We start from the raw sequence: 20,755 nt of genomic DNA on the forward strand, positions 1-20,755 counted from the left end.
CTTTTAAATCAAATAACAGGAAGACAGTGCTGTTGTTTGTATCCTTTGGGCAAAACCATGAACATGTCTAAATGATATTATGTGATCAAAACAGATTAAGTGAGACATAAATATATGAGGCTTCCTCTTATGGTCATGTGTTCGATTGTAAGATGCCGATATGCAATGTCCTTCTATCAATCTATCAAAAGTTCTGATGATGAGCTTGCCAAAATAGTTTAAAGCCATGCCCCTACCACATGCAGAATCTTGCACATATTTGAGCTCTCCTCACACCCTCCTCAAGACCTCTTCATCCCCACTACCCCCTGTACAAGTTTCTCTACTGTAAATAAATAAATTTAATAATAATAATAATAATAATAATAGTTATTATTATAGTTGTTATATATGTTATATAGTTGTTATGTGACTGCCAATAGCCCCTGGTCCTAGCATAGATTACTTTTTCTTATGATGACTGATGGATAGATGATTCACTTGCTTAGACAAATTGTTGTAAGTCGCTTTGGATAAAGGCGTCTGGTAAATTCCATAAATGTAAATGTAAATGTGACATAGCTGAATTCAGCTTCTCCTCCTCCATCTACTGGCCAGTATAGATACAGCGCAAAATGTTCTCCCCTGTAATTGGTGACAGCCGGAATATTATAGCATTTTTCATACTCTAGCTCATACATTCTCTGTCATGAGCGCATGAATATGTGAGAATTGTCATAATGTGTGAGCTAGAGTATGAAATATGCTTCATATATATAAAACTGTGAATGCAAAGGGAAAACAGTTACAGTGATGCCCTTTGGCCCTTACAGATAGGTATCAGATGTGTACCTGTGCAGAATGTTGACAACAAAAATAATACATATATGGCATTCAAGAAAGAAAAGAAGTCAGGCACATGAAAACGGTCCTCCACATTTTAATAATGGTTTCGGATCAAGGATACTGTAAAGTGGTCCATATAGAATTTCCAACGTACTATATGACCCTGAGATTGCGGGATTAGAGAGCATTTCGCATAGATTCTTACATGACAATTATTTTTTGCCTAACCTCTTGAATATCATCTCACACTGTCACCGAGAGAACTGCCTTCACGCGGCCCTAGCAGAGTAGTGCGCATGTGCTCATCAGGATGAGAATGTTGAGCTAAACGGACTAGAGAAGACGCACATTCACTGCCGTTATTTATTTAACGTAATTCTCTCACCTCTAAATATTGACATTTATTGTTTTAGGATCCAAATTGTCAGACCATGACGGAGCCTCAGTCAGCACTGTTACTCAGGAGACAGTTGGCAGGTAATTTATAAACTGATGGTTAACGTAAGCTAGCTAGCTAGGTAGATCGCTAGTTACTAGTGATAGAACGCTGCTGTGAACGAACTGATCCATTAATGTCAGCTAACAGTTAGCTAGCTAAGCAATACACTATGCTAGCAAGCATGTTAGGTTCCTTTGGCCCATATTCTGCACGTTTAGATCCGTTTATTGTTATATTCGCTTACTAGCTAGACAAGTTATTGTGTATGAAGTTGATTGAATGTCACGTCGGATTTCCTTTGAACAGTGGAAACAAACAAAACTGCTTGCTAGCTAAGTTCAGCTAGCTAATATTTTACAAGCTCTCCATTGTGCTAGCTAGCTTACAGTATTGTGTTCCCCGGTTAGCTAGCTAGCTTGCTAAGTTATATTTAGAGTAATCTATTGAAGTTGGCCTTTGTGTAGCTAAACAAACTTAACGCTATCTGAGGGACATCAGTAAACATTACAGTACGCGTTTGTTAAAGATGTTATTCGTGTTAGGTAAAGTTTCAGGTTAGCAACACAGGCTAGCTAGCTACTGTTGTCACTCCCTTTGTTTTGAACATCATTTTGGTTAGTTAGGAGACACGTCAAAACTGTCAGCTGGCCAGCATAGGTTAACTGTCAGAGACAAACGCTAGAGTTGTATAAAACATTATTATTAAGATAACTGTGAAAATTGTTTGACAGGGCACATAGCTAGCCAGCTAGGTTATGATTTGCGCCATGATTCTTCTTTGTCCACCATTCAGAACAGATGGACCACTGGTACTGTCGCAGAAAGTTGACAGACATGTCAACTTGACACAGTCCCTTCTCACCACATGGAGGCTACACATGGCTATCACAATAGCACCTCAAATGATAGGGGTGCTATGATTGATAGGTGCGGATTGTCTAGCTTATCTCTTTCAGATCAAACTTAGTTGCCATTTCAGGAATTCACATGTCTGTTGACAGACTGTCAATCTGCTGCTAGTCGTCATACACTGTGATAGATGCCGTGTCACATTGTTGGTGCTTATTTGTTGTAATGGCATGTTTGATAAGAGAATCCATGTGGGGTTTACAGCTGTTCCTTCCCAGTTGCCATGATGAGGCAAATGTTAAGGAGTCTTGCCCTCAAACACTATATATGTATATGTGTGTGTGTATATATATATATATATATATATATATATATATATATGGTCAAACTACATAAACACAGTGCTGCTCCTTGCCAAGTTTTCTAAGCGGAATAAGAGCACCTCTAAATCCTTGTGTGGCTGTATTCCAGAGATCCTCTATGCCTACACCTACTGTCCAGATGAAGGTGTCAGCTGCTAGCAGACGCTACTACTGGAGGTCAAATGTTTTTCACAATGTGGCCCCAAAAGCAAATTCATTGCTGCTGTTCAAAGGGGTGTAGCCACTCCAGCTCCCTTTTGACTCCTTACCCGCCCCCATTTAGTAGCATTGGTCAGCTTTTTCATGTTTTTTGTCTATTGTCTTATCATGTACTCAAGTTTGGGGGGGGGGGGGGCGGGGTAGGTAGGTATACCCCTAGTGTTGGCTTCTGAATATATTTTGGAATTGATGTTAACAGTATTATTTTGGTGTAGTACGATAAGGAGAAAAAAATCTTAAGTGTGTATGCTTTCTTATTCTTTTTTCAGAGCTGAATAAGAACCCAGTGGAGGGATTCTCAGCAGGTTTAATAGACGATAATGACCTCTACAGATGGGAAGTCTTAATCATCGGCCCCCCAGACACACTGTAGTAAGTCTGCCAGTTCCAGTCATATTTTGGTGTGTGGGTTGAGCCAGATGGGGTGTTATTTGGATGTGAGGATGTGTTATTTTGTCATGTTCAACAGTTGTCAGATTGTGTCATGCATTCTGTGTCTTTTCAAACTTCTTCTCTTTTTTTTTTTTTGTATATACCATATAAGCATTGTCATCCACATATTAATGGCACACATTTCACTCTCTTTCTTTATATTCACAGTGAAGGTGGAGTGTTTAAAGCACATCTCACGTTTCCCAAAGACTACCCTCTCAGGCCACCTAAAATGAAATTTATCACAGATATATGGCACCCAAATGGTGAGTATGTTTGAAGTGCACTGACTGGGCATTTTTCTATCGAAAGTATTTGTGTTGCTTTAGAACAGTCATTTGTGAACATAATGTTTTATTTTGTCTTTATTATAGTTATCTTTTTCTGGGTTGGCATACTTGTCTTATCAAGTGTCTAAATGAGATAGGCAGGGTATTACAAAATGTCTAATTAAAACCTGATCTAGCCTATCCCGTCCACCTCTGTTTCTCAAGCTATATAAATATTATAGTGTATATTAGATGTTCTTAATAATGATAAAAAAGTAAACAACAACACTTCTTTGTTTACCTGATTAATTCTAATCTCTTGTCCATGATCTTGTTTGCAGTTGACAAGAACGGTGATGTATGTATTTCTATTTTGCACGAGCCCGGGGAGGATAAGTATGGCTATGAAAAACCAGAGGAGCGCTGGCTCCCTATCCACACAGTGGAAACTATCATGATTAGTGTTATCTCCATGTTGGCAGACCCAAATGGCGACTCGCCTGCCAACGTCGACGCTGCGGTAAGTCTCTCACCTGAGGGTCCAAATCAGTGGTTTGAGCTACTCGGATTAAGCTTCTTCTTCTCTTTTTTAATCAATGCCTGGATTGTTATTCAGGACAAGAAATGTATTTGCAATTTCCATCCCATAGAGAAGGTCTATTCAGAACTTTTTGTTAAGACAGATCTAGGTTCTCAGTCATTACATGAAACATTATAACTAAACTTTGTGGAATAAAAATGTAGTTTGTTTGTGTTTCTACTCAAAATAACTCCCCCTCTTTGTTGCAACCTGCAGAAAGAGTGGAGGGAAGACAGACATGGGGAATTCAAAAGGAAAGTTGCACGTTGTGTAAGAAAGAGTCAAGAGACTGCCTTTGAGTGATATTTATCAAGCAGCTTCGAGCTTCACTTTTTCAGGGTAAGTATATAGTGGACTTTTGGCCCCATCTTTTACGAGCCAGGTCTTGTGATTTAGAAGAGGTCCCAACACTACAACTGTATATCCTGGGGAATTATTAAACTAAATGTATTTGTATCAATACTCTGTCAGCTCTGTTAGTCACCAATTCTTGTGTTTCACAGGTCTCCAATTGAGAAACATCATGGCACTGTTTTCCTGCACTCTACCACCCTATTGCCAGGCTTGTCTTCATTGACTTTGGCAGAAACAGGCTGGCTTCAATAGGCTGCAATAGAACATACCGGCCATTACAGAAGCTTACAGAAAACCGCCAAGCAAGTGCCAACTCAAATACAACAAAACAAAAGATGATAACGCATTTTTTGAAGTCTATGAACTGCTACAACTTTCAGGAAGATATTGTAAAGACCTGTACATAGCACAGACATAAAACCGGATAATATATAAACTGTTCCTATCCATCCAGCAAGACACTTAGTACCAAATAAATAGCGCTTGTGTAGGTAGAATTTGAATCCTGTAAATTCTTGAAGTTTTTAGTTCACTTCCCCTTCAACATCCACTCTAGTGTGCATTAGATTTGTTACAGGTTGCTTTGACAGGATGGCTTGTAGAGGGGTAAGAATGTGTTGTTGTAGAATCTCACTATTGGAGAGTTGCATTTGTTCAGAAATGACCAGAGTATCAAGCTTAAATGGCATTTTTGGAGGAGGGACAAGGGGTGCATTAGAAAACACATAGCCTGCTTGTCATGTTGGGTTCTCACTCTCAGCACTTCAGGTAAAGTCACCATTAAACATTGAGTAAAGCTATATGGATGTTTCTTTGTTTTGGTTTTAGATCCAGGCTTTTATGCCTTTGGAAAAATAACGGACACAGGTCATGCATGCACACAATTTTGGGCTCATAAGTTTTTGATTTGTCTTTTTTCAAAAGTGCCTCCTATTATATTGCTTGGCAATTGCACCCTGCATTGAACAAGAGTTAAAGTGTCAGAAAAGTTAGAGAAATTCCTCAACACCCCTTAAAATGTGTGTGTGAAGTTATTTTATAACCCTTTGCACCAGGATGATGTATAATTAAAGTATTGGTAACAATTTGGTGTAGCAATAACTCTCCCTGTGTGTTGTGTACCGTCTTACATTTTGGACATTCTGATGAGATTTGGGGTGATGTGGGGCCTGTTTCTCCAATAATCACCTCATTTAAGAAGATTATTTGCAGCGCTCGTTTTCTTTTGTGCAGTGTTGTAGGTTGGATTTGTTATGCATGCTTTAACTTTAGGTTTTCTTGCTGGTAGTCTTTGGGTTTGGTTTAAAGAGTGTGTGTGTGTGTGTGTGCGCGTGTGCGTGTGCGTGCGTGCGTGCCCTTTTCCCCTGATCCTCAACTTCCCCTTGTTTATTTTATGATGGCTCTGATGGACTATTGCCTAATGTACAAAGACAAAATACTGATGTATATTTTTCATGTTATGGAAATTGTCACCACCTGTAGTGAGTTCTTCTAAAATATGATTTTTTCCAATATTTGTTTGGGTGTTTTTTTTTGTATGGAAATGGAGTATGCAGTACACACATCCTCATTCTTACATGTTGTTATGTAGGAGCTATCATGAAACACATGACACATTGACAACGTTGTGCTTCATTCTGTGTTCCATCAAGTAGTGGATACTGTCAGTTAAATGGTGATTTACATGGTCAAATCTGGAATGGGAAATAAGTGTTGTTAACACTACTGTGGTGTGCCCCATATGCAAAGGACAGCTACTAAGTTATCAGATGTTCTCTTATCCCATATGACCAAGGCAGAAGTCTTTGGATTTATGAATAGGTTTCAGGGAGATGTGCCAATTTGAGGCCCCAGTCTAGACTTAACTTTAATCCACCTCAACCTGTCTTTTTTTCCATAATGCATGCATTTTCATTATTCCCAGCAAGTGGAGTTGATCTGAAGCAGTGAATATATCATAAAGCATGTCTATGGCCTTTGTAGGCTACAAGGTAGAATCTAAGACAGTGTTTTATATGCTGCCTCTGTATCATTATAATAGTAGTCAATGTTAGGTTAATTGTGGTGGAAGGATGCTGAGAAAACCTACTGCCACAAAACACCTCCCATCGCTGACTTCAACATCTCGCGACACAGAACTAAAAGCCACGGCACGGAACCAACATGGCGGAAGGTAAGGGACAGATTTCTTGAATATTTATACGCCCTTTCTTTATTTGATGCGTATCAAATTGTTTGTCGGGACCTTTGAATGACTAGTTAAATGAAATATGACTTGACAGTTTTGAAGTACAGCCAAAGCACTGTCTCCTTTTCGTCTCAGCACTAGCAAATTTTCACTTGCAAGCAAAAGCAGCTTCCAATGCTAGCTAGTCAGGTGAGGGAGTGGGTTGGGCTGTGTAACGTTAGTAGCGAGCGTAGCCAGCTAACTAACTGGTGACTTAGAAACCCCCTTATTAAGTCACTGGGTGTTTCAACCAGAGGGTTCATAAAAGCATTTGCCCAAAAATACACATGTACGCAGGTGATATCACTGATAGCCAGCCAGCTAGCTAGCTAGCTAAAACATTTTGTATTGATGTGCACTAGCTGGCGTACCAGACGTAATCGATTGACTCAGTCTCAGGACGAGGACATTATTATACACAATATTATAGGTTTGATCAATTTGTGCCTAGTAAGTGTCATGTTTATCTGTGATCTATCTAAAGGTGTTGTATCAACTTTTGTCAGCCAGCTAGCTGGCGATAACGGGCTCAAATGCCCGCCCTGTCCTGTCACTGTAGTCTGCGTAGCTGTCATTGGCAGTGACAATCTAGAGCATTTCTATTATTTCAGTTGTGTAGGTAAGGTACATAAATACATATACAGTATTTTAGTTGATGTTAAGCTAGTCACTGTAGAAACTGAGTCAGTGCTGAATTTTATTGCTCCTATGGTCTTGGCCTCCTATAAAAAGCATTTTTACAGATGCCACAAAGTGCTTAAGTTAATGTTTCTGAGTTATATCAGAGGCGGCTCAGCGTCTATTTTGCTGTTGCAGCACTGAGCCCTTCCTGTGTTCGGTTGATCAGGTGGTGCTGTGGACCTCCCCTTCCTCATAACTTTGCCAGCCTGTGTTAACCTGCTGACCCAAGGGAGGGCAAAGTAATTTGCCTCCTCAGCATTCTGTCTTCACTGAAACTTAGGGAGAAAGGGGAAGGAAATGGGAGAGTGAGAGTGGCTTAGACATAAAATGGAGTCTCTGAGACATCCTTATCCAGGAAGCTGCCTTGGATAATTAGGCCTACTTGTAATACAACTTTAGATTAAAGTTAAACTAATTAAACTTAAATCCAAACCTAGGATGTAGCTAACTTAGTGGAACTATCAATAAGTACAACCATTTTCAAGAGCTCGCTCTGTACCAACCAGCTTTCTCTCCCTCCCCCTCTCTTACCCCCTTTTCTCCATTTCTCCCCTTTCCTCCCACTCTGCTGTGTGACAGAGGAGGTGGCCAAGCTGCAGAAGCACCTGGCCCTGCTCAGGCAGGAGTATGTGAAGATGCAACAAAGGCTGGCCGACACAGAGAGACGCTGCGCCGTGCTGGCCGCTCAGGCCTCCGGCCAGGGCTCCACCAACGCTTCAGCCGGAGACACCTTCATCAGCCGCCTGCTTGACATCGTGGCTGAGCTCTACAAGCAGGACCAGTACAGGTAGGGAGGTGCAGGGGCGGGGGGGGGGGTTGCTGTGGTGTGATGTGGTGTGATGTGATGTATGCAGCATGTGCTGTTGCCATGGTTACACTCAGTAGAGGGCTTTTTTTTTCCTGCTCCCTTGCAGTCTAGCATGGAAGCAGTCTTTGAGATGGAATAGCCAAGTACAAGGCAATAATTGGACTCAATATGAAACATTTTCTGATCTCATTTGTTTTCTGATCTCACATGTTGTGACTGTTGTGTTTTACAGTGATCTGAAGGTAAAAGTTGGAGAGGAGAGCCTCAGGGCTCATAAGTTTGTACTTGCTGCTCGCAGTGATATCTGGAGCCTGGCCAACCTGGCCTCCACCTCAGAACTAGACTTATCTGGTAAGCAACCCTGCTGTCACAAAGTATACACCAGAATGTAACCCCAGAAAAAATACAGTTTAGTGTTAATGGTTTTGAGGGAAAATGCACTCATAACATTTTCAACCAGAAATATTGAAGTTTCCTTACCTCAACCACTCAATGTGAATCATTAATACTCTCACATACCGGGTGCCCAGATGCCAAGCCGGAGGTTGCCATGGCGATGTTGCGCTGGGCTTACACCGATGAGCTGGAGCTCAGCGAGGACGATGCCTTCCTCATCGACCTGATGAAGCTGGCCAATCGCTTTCAGCTACAGCTGCTTCGGGAGAGGTAGGCAATGGCCACACACTGGGAGGTGTGCTAAAGTCTTGTTTCTCTTATCTTGTTCTAAGCTGTGAATGCATGCCCAATGTCCCCAAGTAGTTATTACTAGGCCTAGCTTGCATGGCTAGGCTTGCATAGCCCCGATTGTATCGGTACTTAAATGTGTTTCTCTCTTGGCATAGGTGTGAGAAAGGCGTGATGTCATCTGTGAACGTTAGGAACTGTATTCGGTTCTACCAGACGGCTGAGGAGCTTGATGCCACCACACTCATGAATTACTGTGGAGAGATCATAGCCAGCCACTGGGTGAGTCTCCATTGTCAGCACTCTCTGGCCTGACGGGACAATCCTGAATCAATAGGTAGTCGGTTTTATTTCACAGATGAGGTCCAGAGAGCTGCTTGACAGTATAATGAACACGATGCATTATCAGGCCATCTCAATTTGCTCAAGTATTGATTATTCTCCAGCTCCCGTCAGGATGATGCGTTATACGCTTCACTCAAGGGTTTTCTTTTACCTCAAATGCTAATTGTTTAAACCGAATAAAATCAAGTCCAGTCAAGGATTTAGTTGCAATGTTCTAATTCCCAGTTCAGTATGTAAAGATATCACCATCTAGTTCCCTACAGCATGTTATTATCTGTGCTGTATCCATGTGTCTGTCTTTTAATCCTGAGCTGTTTCTCTCTCTGTGTCAAGGATCTCATTGTTTATGACCTAATAAATCAAGTGCAGCCAGAGCCCAATGATTCTCAAGGTTATGTTTATGACTAGGACGGAGGAAATGGCTTTTCATCAGCCACCTGACTGCTGTTTGTGCTGCCTCTGACCACAGTGGCTTCTGAATGCCTCAATCTGCTGTTTCACTGTGCTTTTATTACTTCGGCCAAAGTTAGCCAAGCTAAAGGGCGACTCGAAATCTGTAGTACTCCGTACCTGACTTCAGAGTCTCTAGGGATATTGTGGGCCTTTGATATTGTCAGCAGGGTGAGTCCATAATGAAGGGGCTGTGCCCTATGCTGGTAGGTGTAGCCCCTGTATTGTTTATCTTGTGTCTTTTTTAATTGAACGAACCATAAGGTATGTTTGTTTTAGTAACCTCCCCATCACTTTTCGCCCCAACAAAATGAGCAGAAACCGACTTGAATATGGACTGCTAATATGGGAGTTAATTAGAGTGAGGAAAGGTGGGTTCCTAGACCATTGTGTGCATCGCCCACTGTGCCACATTGGTCTACCTTCAGCTAGGCTATATGATTACTGCTTGAGAGCAGAGGAGATTGAACTAATTTCAGTCTGAATAGAATTTTGAACATTTGATCTTCAGAAAAAGGAAACTCGAGTGAATAATCTATAATTATATTTTTCCACCTGTTTTACTGTAACTCTAGATGACAGAGAATCTCTCCTGAAGTACTTTTGTTGATGTCTCTCGACCTCCCTCACCAGGATGACCTAAGGAAAGAGGACTTCAGTACCATGAGCGCACAGCTGCTCTTCAAGATGATCAAGTCCAAAACAGAGTTTCCACTCCACAAAGCCATCAAAGTGGAGAGGGAAGATGTGGTCTTCCTCTACCTTATAGAGATGGATTCACAGGTAGGCTGCTTATAGTTACAGTGACAGTTAGTTACAGTTTCACTGAGACCAATGCTCCATTCCAGGGTTCTCCCCAGGATTTTTGAACAACTGGATTGCATTATCAAAACCTGACTTGCGTTTATTCATGTCAAAATGCAAAAAAAAAATACAGCTAAAACACTGAATTCAACATCATAACGCTTTCACTTTTGCTGTCATTTTTAACAACAATGTCGTAGGTGATCAAAGATAGTTACTCTCATTACTAAATGTATAGTTAAATTTGCCTTGAAATGTTTACATAGTGGCACCACTTAGTTCACAGCGTGATGCAGCACCACTCTTACATTCTTTGAGGAGAACCCTGAATTCTCTTAGTTGGACCTGGCCCAAACCAGTGTGTAGTAGCCAACTCGACTGACTCCTCTAATGGTTGTTTGTTTATTTAAAGGGATAAACCCTTTAAATAGGTAGAATAGCTACAGTTCTCTTGAACTATGTTATCCTTAGTTGCCTGGCAAGCTGAATGAACTGGACAACAATGGTGACTTGGCCCTGGACCTTGCACTGTCTCGCAAACTGGAGAGTATTGCCACCACCCTGGTCAACAACAAGGCAGATGTGGACATGGTGGACCAAAGTGGTTGGAGCCTCCTACACAAAGCCATCCAAAGAGGTAGGAGATGCCTTCAGTCCATAGCGTGTGACATCATTATGCATGCTACATGGCTAGCCTAGCACACAACACAAATATGTGGAAACTCAAAGCCTGAACTCTGTTTAATGCTGAGTGGGAATGTGTCTCCAACCCCTCCGTCCTCTCCCCTACTTCTCTTCCTCCACCCCATAGGGGATGAGTTTGCCTCCACCTTCCTGATCCGCCACTCAGCCCAAGTGAATGCAGCCACAGTGGGGGCAGTGGAGACCCCCCTGCACCTGGTATGCTCTTTTAGCCCTAAGAAGCACTCTGGGGAGGTCATGAGTGGAATGGCTTGCATCGCAGAGGCCCTGCTCAAAACCGGGGCCAACCCCAACATGCAGAACAGCAAGGGCAGGTGGGTAATGTTATCATCATTGTGATCAAAGAGTCACGTGTGATATAGTCAAGGCCCATTCAGAAGTGTCTCAACTGATGTTCAGTGGACTTGGAGCAAATCTTCCAATGTTCAGATTTGTTGAAGTAAAGTAAAATCATGCACTGATTCATGATCCCAATACAATGGTGCAATACATTTTCCATTTTGTTTTACAGAACCCCCTTGCATGAAGCAGTGGTGTCAGGGAACGAGCCAGTGTTCAACCAGCTACTACAGTGCAAGCAGTGAGTTAAAACATTTGACCCCAGATGACTGTTGACCTGATTGAAACACCCTGAAGGGTAGTTCCCGGTGTAACGCTGTCATCCGTCCCCCTGTGGCCCCCTCCTCAGGCTGGACTTGGAGCTGAAGGATCATGAGGGCAGCACAGCTCTGTGGCTGGCCCTGCAGTACATCACTGTGGCGTCTGACCTATCTGTCAACCCCTTTGAGGACGACGTGCCGGTGGTGAACGGCACCTCGTTTGACGAGAACAGCTTTGCAGCCCAGCTCATCCAGAGGGGCAGTAACCCAGACGCACCTGACACTGCCACAGGTACTGTCTAGAAGCTGCCTAAAACGGCTGCTCTCTCTGACAATGGACTGTAGTCACATATGGACTGCATTATTATACTATTCTTTGTCCTTGATCTCACTTCTCACGTCCACTTTCTCTCCTCAGGGAACTGTCTCATGCAGAGAGCAACAGGTGCCGGCAGCGAGGCGGCTGCTCTCTTCCTGGCCACGCATGGGGCGAAGGTCAACCACGCTAACAAATGGGTACGTTCTACTGCAGGATCACATGCCTCACAAACAAGCTCTACGGCGTCATACTTCATCACCAGCTCTTCCACATGTCACACACAATGGAATACATAGAGGTAGAAAAGTTGTTCTATGTCTACGGTGGGATAAATGTTCCATTCATTTCTATGGATTCTACTAGGATTGCACCACTACCTATATAGCACCTCAGTTAGAATTGCAAGCGGTAGTGACACAGATTCCTGTAATATAAGCCATACTGAATCTCCAGCTGTTGTGTATCACAGCTATGCTGCATCACAGACTTGACTGCAGCACAAGCTACACTGCATCATACTGTGTTTTTGTCTCTCATAAATGTTCTCCATCATTATGGTTACATGTTTATATTTGCCAGAAATCGTCCACAACCAAGGCCAGCCATGACTCTCTCTCTCTTTCTATTCTCTCTTGCAGGGCGAGACCCCCCTCCACACGGCCTGTCGCTATGGCCTGGCGGGCCTGACTGCGGAGCTGCTTCAGCAGGGGGCCAACCCCAACCTGCAGACGCAGAAGGCGCTGCCTGAGGAGGAGCTACACGGCCAGGCACAGGGTGTGTCCCTGCAGAGCCCCCTCCACATGGCCATCGTCCACAACCACCCCGACGTGGTGTCTGTCATCCTGGAGCAGAAAGGTGAGCACCTCCGGGTAGGCCTCAGGGACGTGTTTCTATAGGCCAGGGGGTTTAGTCATTTCTTGTAATATATGAGTGGGTGGACCCGGTTAGTGTGTGAAATCGCTGACTGCAGTTATGTCCCTTGTGGTTTTGTTCCAGCCAATGCACTTCACGCCACCAATAACCTGCAGATCATCCCAGACTTCAGCCTCAAAGACTCCATGGACCAGACGGTGTTGGGCCTGGCTCTCTGGACCGGTAGGCTAGACCAGCATCAACAATGCAGCACTCATCCTTGTACATGCAGGATTACAAAGGAGTCGTTAATAGTGTTTTTTTGTAACAAATAAAAAATGTTACTTGGTGGGTAATCCAAGCACACATCATATTTCTAATTATCTGGGACCCACAAAATTGACTGTCGCTCCTGTTGTTGTCATTATTAGGTATGCACACCATAGCAGCCCAGCTGCTGGGCTCTGGGGCGGCCATCAACGACGCCATGTCTAACGGACAGACCCTGCTGCACATGGCTATCCAGAGACAGGACAGCAAGAGCGCTCTGTTCCTCCTGGAGCACCAGGCTGACATCAACGTCAGGTAAGACGGGGGGGGGACAGGCACGACCATATGGTACCAGTGTCACAGCCTGTTACCTTGGGGATGAAATGCAGTACGTTTTAGATCCTAATGTGGATTGTAGAGTTAGAAGTTTTCTGAGTATTCCTGAAGGGTACGGTGTCTCTCCTTAGGACCCAGGAGGGGCAGACTGCGCTGCAGCTGGCCATCAGTAACCAGCTTCCCCTGGTGGTGGACGCCATCTGCACACGCGGTGCAGACATGTCTGTTGTGGATGAGAAAGGGAACCCCCCTCTGTGGCTGGCCCTGGAGAACGGCCTGGAGGACATCGCCTCCACCTTGGTGAGGCCCACACTCTCTGCTAGCTAGAGTACGAGGGAAGAGGAGAGGAGAGGAGGAGGAGTGATGGGGCTCCATGGAATAATCTGAATAAGCTACCCTTGGAATAACATGATGCTTACACATGAGATGCTCACCTCTGCATCCCTACTAGTTAGGTGTGCACGTTGGTATGAGTTGATTTGGCTACATAGACATCCTATGAGCGTAATACCCTAAAAGCAATGAGGTTTTGAAAATGTTTTGGTCTGCTTGTCTCTGATAGGTCAGACACGGCTGTGACGCCACCTGTTGGAGCTCGGGGCCGTCAGGCTGTCAGCAGACCCTCCTCCACAGGGCTGTGGACGAGAACAATGAAGTCACAGCCTGCTTCCTCATCCGCAGGTCTGCACTCGTTCCTCATCGCTCACTATGAGCTCACAGTAAATGCTCAACCGAACAACACTTTTATGTTTTTATCTCATTCCCTGTCCTTAAGCTACTTTTGGCAGTATACTGGGTTCTATTTTGTAACGGCCCTTTAGTTTTACTGTTAGCTGAGCCATAGGTCTGGTTGATGATCAAGGTAGAGGCAGTTAATTCTCTCATTGGAGTTGAATACAGTCGAGGAGGTTCTAGATCTGAAACCAGAGGAGGTGGTTTCGTAGTCAATCAAGGTGATCCCTGTCTGACTGTAAGCTGTTAAAGCCTGCAGGCTTACCTCAGATTTTAGTCTTGCGAACACAAATCATGCCAATTAGGTTAGGAGGTAATTGGCTTCCTTGGTTGGTTGTCTAACAGAGGAATGGAGGGTAAGAAGAGTTGGGAAAGGTAAAGACACATTTGTATAAGTCATGTAGTGGACTTAGATGTTGAGTGTATTCTATAAATGACCACTACTATTATTACTGCTTACTGCTAATCATAATACAGTGCTAGATGCGTGTGGTTGATCCCCCCCCTGTCTGTCCTGTCTCTTCTTTCTGTGTAGTGGGTGTGACGTGAACAGCCCGCGGCAGCCAGGCCCTAACGGAGAGGGGGAGGAGGAGGCCAGGGACGGACAGACACCCCTTCACCTGGCTGGCAGCTGGGGGCTGGAGGAGGTGGGGCAGTGCCTTTTGGAGTTTGGTGCCAACGTCAATGCACAGGTCAGTCTCACTAGTCACTCAGCCAGGTCCAGTTACCTCTAACCTAGTCTCCTCTCTCACTGAGCCATCCGCAAAGAGACACAGTCGCTATCAGAAAACATGATTGATCAGTGAGGGAGGTGGATGCCATGTCACCCAATGTCACTGATGACTCCCTGTCCCCCCTCATTCCCCAGGACGCAGAGGGCCGGGCTCCCATCCACATTGCCATCAGCAACCAACACAGTGTCATCATCCAGCTGCTCATCTCCCACCCAGACATCCGTCTGAATGTACGCGACCGCCAGGGCATGACCCCCTTTGCTTGCGCCATGACCCACAAGAACAACAAGGCTGCAGAAGCTATTCTCAAGAGAGAGCCTGGGGCTGCTGAACAGGTGAACACCACACCAAACCTCCCTGGTTACCACACTCCTATTGTAGTACGATTGTGTATATGAGCCTATATAACCCCCGACCCTCTGATCAGGTGGACAACAAAGGGCGCAACTTCCTCCACGTGGCAGTGCAGAACTCTGACATAGAGAGCGTGCTGTTCCTGATCAGTGTCCAGGCCAACGTGAACTCCCGGGTCCAGGACGCAGCCAAGCTCACCCCCCTCCACCTGGCCGTTCAGGCTGGATCTGAGATTATTGTCCGCAACCTGGTAAGGCTACTACTAGAAAAACTAAAACCTGTCTCTCAGCATTGGGCAAATCAGTTTGAGCAGTTGTCAGAGTGTGACGTTGGGGACGTAGTGCTTATAGGCACATGTAGTGCTTATGTCTGACGGGTGTGTCCACACAGCTGCTTGCTGGGGCCAAAGTGAATGAGCTGACCAAACACAGACAGACAGCTCTACACCTGGCTGCCCAGCAGGACCTGGCTACTATCTGCTCTGTGCTACTGGAGAACGGAGTTGACTTTGCTGCTGTGGATGAGAATGGCAACAATGGTACTTACTTATAGTTATAATGTAGATGGGACTGATTTTACATTTGAGGTAGTTTTGACAGGAACTATATTTCTGTACTATTGCCGCTGGCCCTCCTTTTCGCTGATCTTTTGTCTCATCTCAGTTTCCCTCTTACTGTCTTCTCTTCTCTTCTTCTGCCCTCAGCCCTACACCTGGCCGTTATGCAGGGTCGCCTTAATAACGTCAGAGCCCTTCTCACAGAGTCCAACATTGATGCGGAGGCCTTCAATCTGAGGTACGTTTCTTCAGCTCCCCTTCCTCAAGGAGGGTACTTTTTCTTACAAGGCCACCGTGTCATTTCTTACAGGTTAAAAGATAAGGTTTATTCACTGAGCGTTTGGTTTGTAGGGGTCAGTCACCAATGCACGTCCTGGGGCATTATGGGAAAGAGAATGCTGCCGCCATCTTTGAGCTGTTTTTGGAGTGTATGCCCGAGTATCCTCTGGACAAACCAGACAATGAAGGGAACACAGGTATAGCATTGTTGTGCATGACCAACACTAATTGGCTGCGTCAAGTATTATAATTTTCATAAATGTTGGTTATCAGCAGCCCCTGTCTATTTAGGATGAGTAATAACATGACTGAAACTAAGATGCATGTATCTAAGAGAATAAATGGTCTTCTTCCAGGTCTCCTGCTGGCCTACATGAAAGGAAACGCGAACCTGTGTCGTGCCATTGTGAGATCTGGGGCTCGCCTGGGCGTCAACAACAACCAAGGAATCAACATCTTTAACTACCAAGTGGCCACCAAACAGCTGCTCTTCCGCCTCTTAGGTGAGCCTGTCAGTCCTCCTGGAATTCAATGCGTCTGTCATTCACCGCTAAGTGTTTGACGCTCAGCATTAGATTAGTTCATTTTCTATCATGACTGTTGACAGATGTTCAGCCAGTCCATTTTGAGTAGTTCTTCTTTAAACTGAGAACTTTAAAAGTCAATCATTCTCACTGGCTATTTTGTGTGATTTAGATATGTTGACCAAAGAGCCCCCATGGTGTGATGGGTCCAACTGTTATGAATGTGCTGCCAAGTTTGGAGTCACCACAAGGAAACATCACTGGTGAGTAGGCAACTGAAAAGCTTTCTTCCTCTTGAATAGAAAGTCTGATGTTTCTATCATTTATGTAAAGTCAAACTGCTTATTCAACAGTACATCCTGTTGATTATTGTCTATCCTCACTTACCAAACATTCTGTCTCCCTCTCTCCCATCTTCCACACCTTCTTACCCATCTGTGTCTAGCCGCCACTGTGGGCGCTTGCTCTGCCACAAGTGCTCTATAAAGGAGATCCCCATCATCAAGTTTGACCTGAACAAGCCTGTGCGGGTCTGTGACATCTGCTTCGATGTGCTGACTTTGGGTGGAGTGTCCTCCTAACCCACCAGCCTGTCCCTCCCCCATCATTTCCCCCCCCTCCAATGAAGCACTGGCCGTGCCAAGCACACCAGGAGAGTGGGCAGCAGTAGCAGGACAGCCTCATGGGACATCCCTGGACAAAGTTATGGACCACAACTTCTGTACTATTCCAATCTATCAACAAAATGTTAATGTTCTAGCAGGACTTGAAGTAGAATTTAAGCATTGGTTTTTTTGATCAAAGTAATCATGTGAAATTGGAAATGTTAAGCTAGTTTACAAGCTCTGTGACTCCTGGACTGGGCTTGTTGAGGAGATATGATTCAGATTGACTTACCAGGAACAATGACGATGTATTGATTTGACCCTGATATCACTCAAGAGTTTCTTGAAATCATATAAGTCAGTGATGAACACACAATAGTTTCTTTATTTCAGGGGAGGGAGACTGGTCTGTTGGGAGCAGAACAGACAGAATTTCTCCATCAGCATCTCACTGGCCCGGTGACCCACTCCTCAAACAATGCTTCACTGTGCCGAGAAATACAACAGCAGACCTTGTTGCTGTCCAAGACTGGGGTTAACTCCTACTGAATGAACAAGACTGCAGGTGTTCTACTTCTCTGAACCACCGATCAAGCTGATCACTTTATTGACTTTGGCATCATTCATCCTGACTGTAGACTATGTGGCTGGTTCAAAGACAACTAGAGACTTGTAGGATTTTAAGGGACAAGAGTTGAGTCTACAGCTATTTTACACACAAAGACAAATCTGACACGTTGAAATCGATTTGAATCAGTGATTCAAATGTTCCTGAAACACTAATTGGGTAAAAATACACTCACACATACATTGACACTGTTACTGGTTAAAGAAGTGAGATTATGGCGCTTATCTTCTCTTATTCACATGATTGAAGCTGAACTGCATAAATATCATTCATAAGCATTAGACCACATGGTCAAAATGTCATAGCCACACATAATTTGCCCAGTAAAGGGGACTCTGCATTCAGGTCAAATGACAAGTATGATCCATTTTTAACCAGCTATATATGGGATAGCCTTTTTACCACATGGGAGAAACATGAAGAGTTGTTGTTCTCAAATGCTTATGAAGTGATACTTATGATAAAATGCCTATGCATGTCATTTAATTTGTAGCCTATACATGTTATCATAGTCATGAATTATTTCCCCTAGATCACCAAATGATACATTCCATTTTTGGCCTACAGTGAGGTCTTGGGTGGGGGGGTATTGCCTCAAGTCAATTGTTGTCTTGACCTATCGTGTTTTAATGCTTCTTGATTTCAAAGCCTAACAGGTGCACTTTATCAAGATTACATGACTTTTCTGATCATTTGGGAGAATGTGGAGTTGAGGGTTGCCAGACCAAGTGGTCCACTCTAGGTATTGTTAAATTGTACAGATAAATGTATAATATTTTTGACCACTACAACTGTTTTGTACTTAATGCAGTTTGTGCTTTTTTTTGTCATTGTGACAAACTTAAATCTTGCCTCTTAATCTTTTATGCACATTGTATTGTATCTGTATGCTCAGATATCTAGCCTGTCTGTTCCCTGCGTATCCTTTTAGAGAAAGGGAGGACGACTTTACATAAAAGTCATCAAAATAAGAACATAATTTTGTTTCTGCTTTTTGTACTTTGCACAAAACATGTTTTCTTGGACTGAGGTTTCAGTGCAACTGAGCAACATTTTGTCATCTCATCTAATAATTAGAAATACAAAAACACATAAAAAACAACTATTTATTTCACCATCTAGTAGTCATTAGTATAAAACGTTAGATCCCCAGCATACTCATTTGTTAATCAATGCTCAATGAAGTCACACCTTTTTCACTAACTTATCATATTTATTATGAATTTGGTCATTACTAGATGCCATACAAATACACAGAGCTAAATTACTAGCTGAAAGAAAGTAAACTAAGTTATCGTTGGCTGGCTGCCGCCTTGTTCTCTTGTCAACTGGAATACTCAACACCCCCCAGTAAGTCCCTGAGTTTTGTTAGGGCTTTGAGTATGCCAGCCTTATGGACAGGGCACACTAGGCCTATTCTCTGACAGGACATGAGTCAGCATGAGGGGGGCAGCCCTCATGCTCCTTCAGGTTGGGGTTTTCCACTGTAGAGTGGTTTTCCACACACACACAGCGAGTGCGGCCAGAGTCAGGAGAGAAGAGCATCCTTGGAACTCCAACCCAGTCTCTGTGCACGCCACCACTAAGGGAAGACAAATGAGCAATTGTCATCTCAGAGCTACACAAACTGTACTGCTACTATCTCGAATTTGACCAGAGAAGATAGTTCAATATGATTAGTATTAATCTAATAAGATTAGTATTATTAAGTATTAGTTGCACAGTTCCTCAACTTCCATGCTGGACTACAGGCATAAGGTTTATCCTTAAAAGCCGGAATCTGTCAATACCTCTTTGTGGAGCACCAGACCCTTCCTCCCCTGGCTGCGCTCCACTCTGAGTTGCAGGCAGGAAAATGCTCATTCTCAGCCTGGGCCTGGGTCTTGAGTCTCTGCCCCTCTGCCAGTGATGCTTCCACCTGCTTCAGGGCCTCTGTTGCCTGACCATCAGCACTGTAGAACTGGCCAACCAGCCATCCTGAAACACAGCCATACATTTTAAGAAATACTGCATAAAATGGTCTTATGAAACATGTTCATGTCCACTATATGGCTATAGTTCAATACTGTGCCATGCCAACCATTATTATCAACACATGTTAATTGATTGTATCAACCTGACAAGTAACCTCATATGATACCTACCCACAGGTTTGTAGTCCCTCTGATAGAAGGCCAGCCAGTCGTATAGAGCCACCACCTGAGAGGGGGACAGACTAGACACATCATCCGTCAGCCCGGTGTCTGTAAAATCCCCTGTGACAAAGGCCAGCGATGCATCTTTACCTGCAGAGAAATGTCAAATGTAAAGTCATTAAAAAAGCATCGTGAAGTAAAAATTGGTTCAAGTTCAATTTAACGGCGTGAGTGGAGAAGGCGTCCCGACTACATGGCACCGGCTGTAGAGTCGGATACTCCGGTTAACTATGATAGTGACCCTAACCAAGGGATAAAGGCTGTTAATTAATTCAAGGCTTTAAGATGATCACAAACTCTGACAGACACCACTATGGAAAATAAAATCACCTGCAAAAAAATGATAGCTACCACCAGGCCCGTAGTGGTTTCGACCCTTTCCTACATCATAAACCTGTCCTAAAATTGCCAGGTAAATGCCTTTGCTGTTCTCTCCGTTGAACAGCGATAATTCACGTTTGCTTATGAGCCGCACTGGAGTCGGAGGTGATTCATTACCAGTAATTGTGGCCCAATCGCGAGGCACTATCAGGATTGCCACTAATATGGAGGTAAACGCAATAACATACCCCAGCATTATGCCTAGACTACATACAGTTTAGCCTTCGCGGAGGTTCCTAATGTCGTCCAATTTGTCCTCATGGCTAGGAGCATAATAAAAGAATAAACAACGACAATAAAGCGCTCCCGAGCTATTTTTTCACCTCGTCATATCAGCGCATGCTCATTGGGTCCAAAGTTC

General features: G+C 43.9%; 3 protein-coding genes across 3 annotated transcripts; 2 read left to right on the plus strand and 1 right to left on the minus strand.

Moving 5' to 3' along the window:
• The first annotated feature begins 1,149 nt into the window (after positions 1–1,149).
• On the plus strand, positions 1,150–5,832 carry ube2g1a (ubiquitin-conjugating enzyme E2G 1a). The gene is made up of 6 exons (XM_083690839.1): positions 1,150–1,302; positions 2,964–3,066; positions 3,295–3,392; positions 3,737–3,915; positions 4,192–4,314; positions 4,479–5,832. Exons 1-5 carry the CDS (start codon positions 1,257–1,259, stop codon positions 4,276–4,278), a joined length of 513 nt encoding a protein of 170 aa, XP_083546965.1. The 5' UTR covers positions 1,150–1,256; the 3' UTR covers positions 4,279–4,314; positions 4,479–5,832.
• Positions 5,833–6,485: 653 nt separating this feature from the next.
• ankfy1 (ankyrin repeat and FYVE domain containing 1) lies at positions 6,486–18,791 on the plus strand. Its single transcript, XM_083665003.1, has 25 exons — positions 6,486–6,502; positions 7,817–8,024; positions 8,278–8,396; positions 8,576–8,711; positions 8,888–9,011; positions 10,158–10,307; positions 10,800–10,965; positions 11,140–11,344; positions 11,542–11,610; positions 11,719–11,921; positions 12,048–12,145; positions 12,587–12,803; positions 12,945–13,043; positions 13,232–13,385; positions 13,538–13,706; positions 13,969–14,087; positions 14,674–14,830; positions 15,007–15,207; positions 15,300–15,476; positions 15,617–15,764; positions 15,930–16,020; positions 16,134–16,258; positions 16,418–16,564; positions 16,758–16,848; positions 17,031–18,791. The coding sequence occupies exons 1-25, from the start codon at positions 6,493–6,495 to the stop codon at positions 17,164–17,166; spliced, it is 3,519 nt and encodes a 1,172-aa protein (XP_083521129.1). The 5' UTR covers positions 6,486–6,492; the 3' UTR covers positions 17,167–18,791.
• A 146-nt stretch (positions 18,792–18,937) lies between these two features.
• cyb5d2 (cytochrome b5 domain containing 2) lies at positions 18,938–20,714 on the minus strand. The gene is made up of 4 exons (XM_083691148.1): positions 20,344–20,714; positions 19,963–20,103; positions 19,609–19,795; positions 18,938–19,400 (listed from the first exon to the last, which is right to left on the minus strand). Exons 1-4 carry the CDS (start codon positions 20,588–20,590, stop codon positions 19,232–19,234), a joined length of 744 nt encoding a protein of 247 aa, XP_083547274.1. The 5' UTR covers positions 20,591–20,714; the 3' UTR covers positions 18,938–19,231.
• Between the last annotated feature and the right edge of the window lie 41 nt (positions 20,715–20,755).

This window comes from Argentina silus (genome assembly GCF_951799395.1).
Source record: "Argentina silus genome assembly, chromosome: 2".
Lineage (NCBI taxonomy): Eukaryota > Metazoa > Chordata > Actinopteri > Argentiniformes > Argentinidae > Argentina > Argentina silus.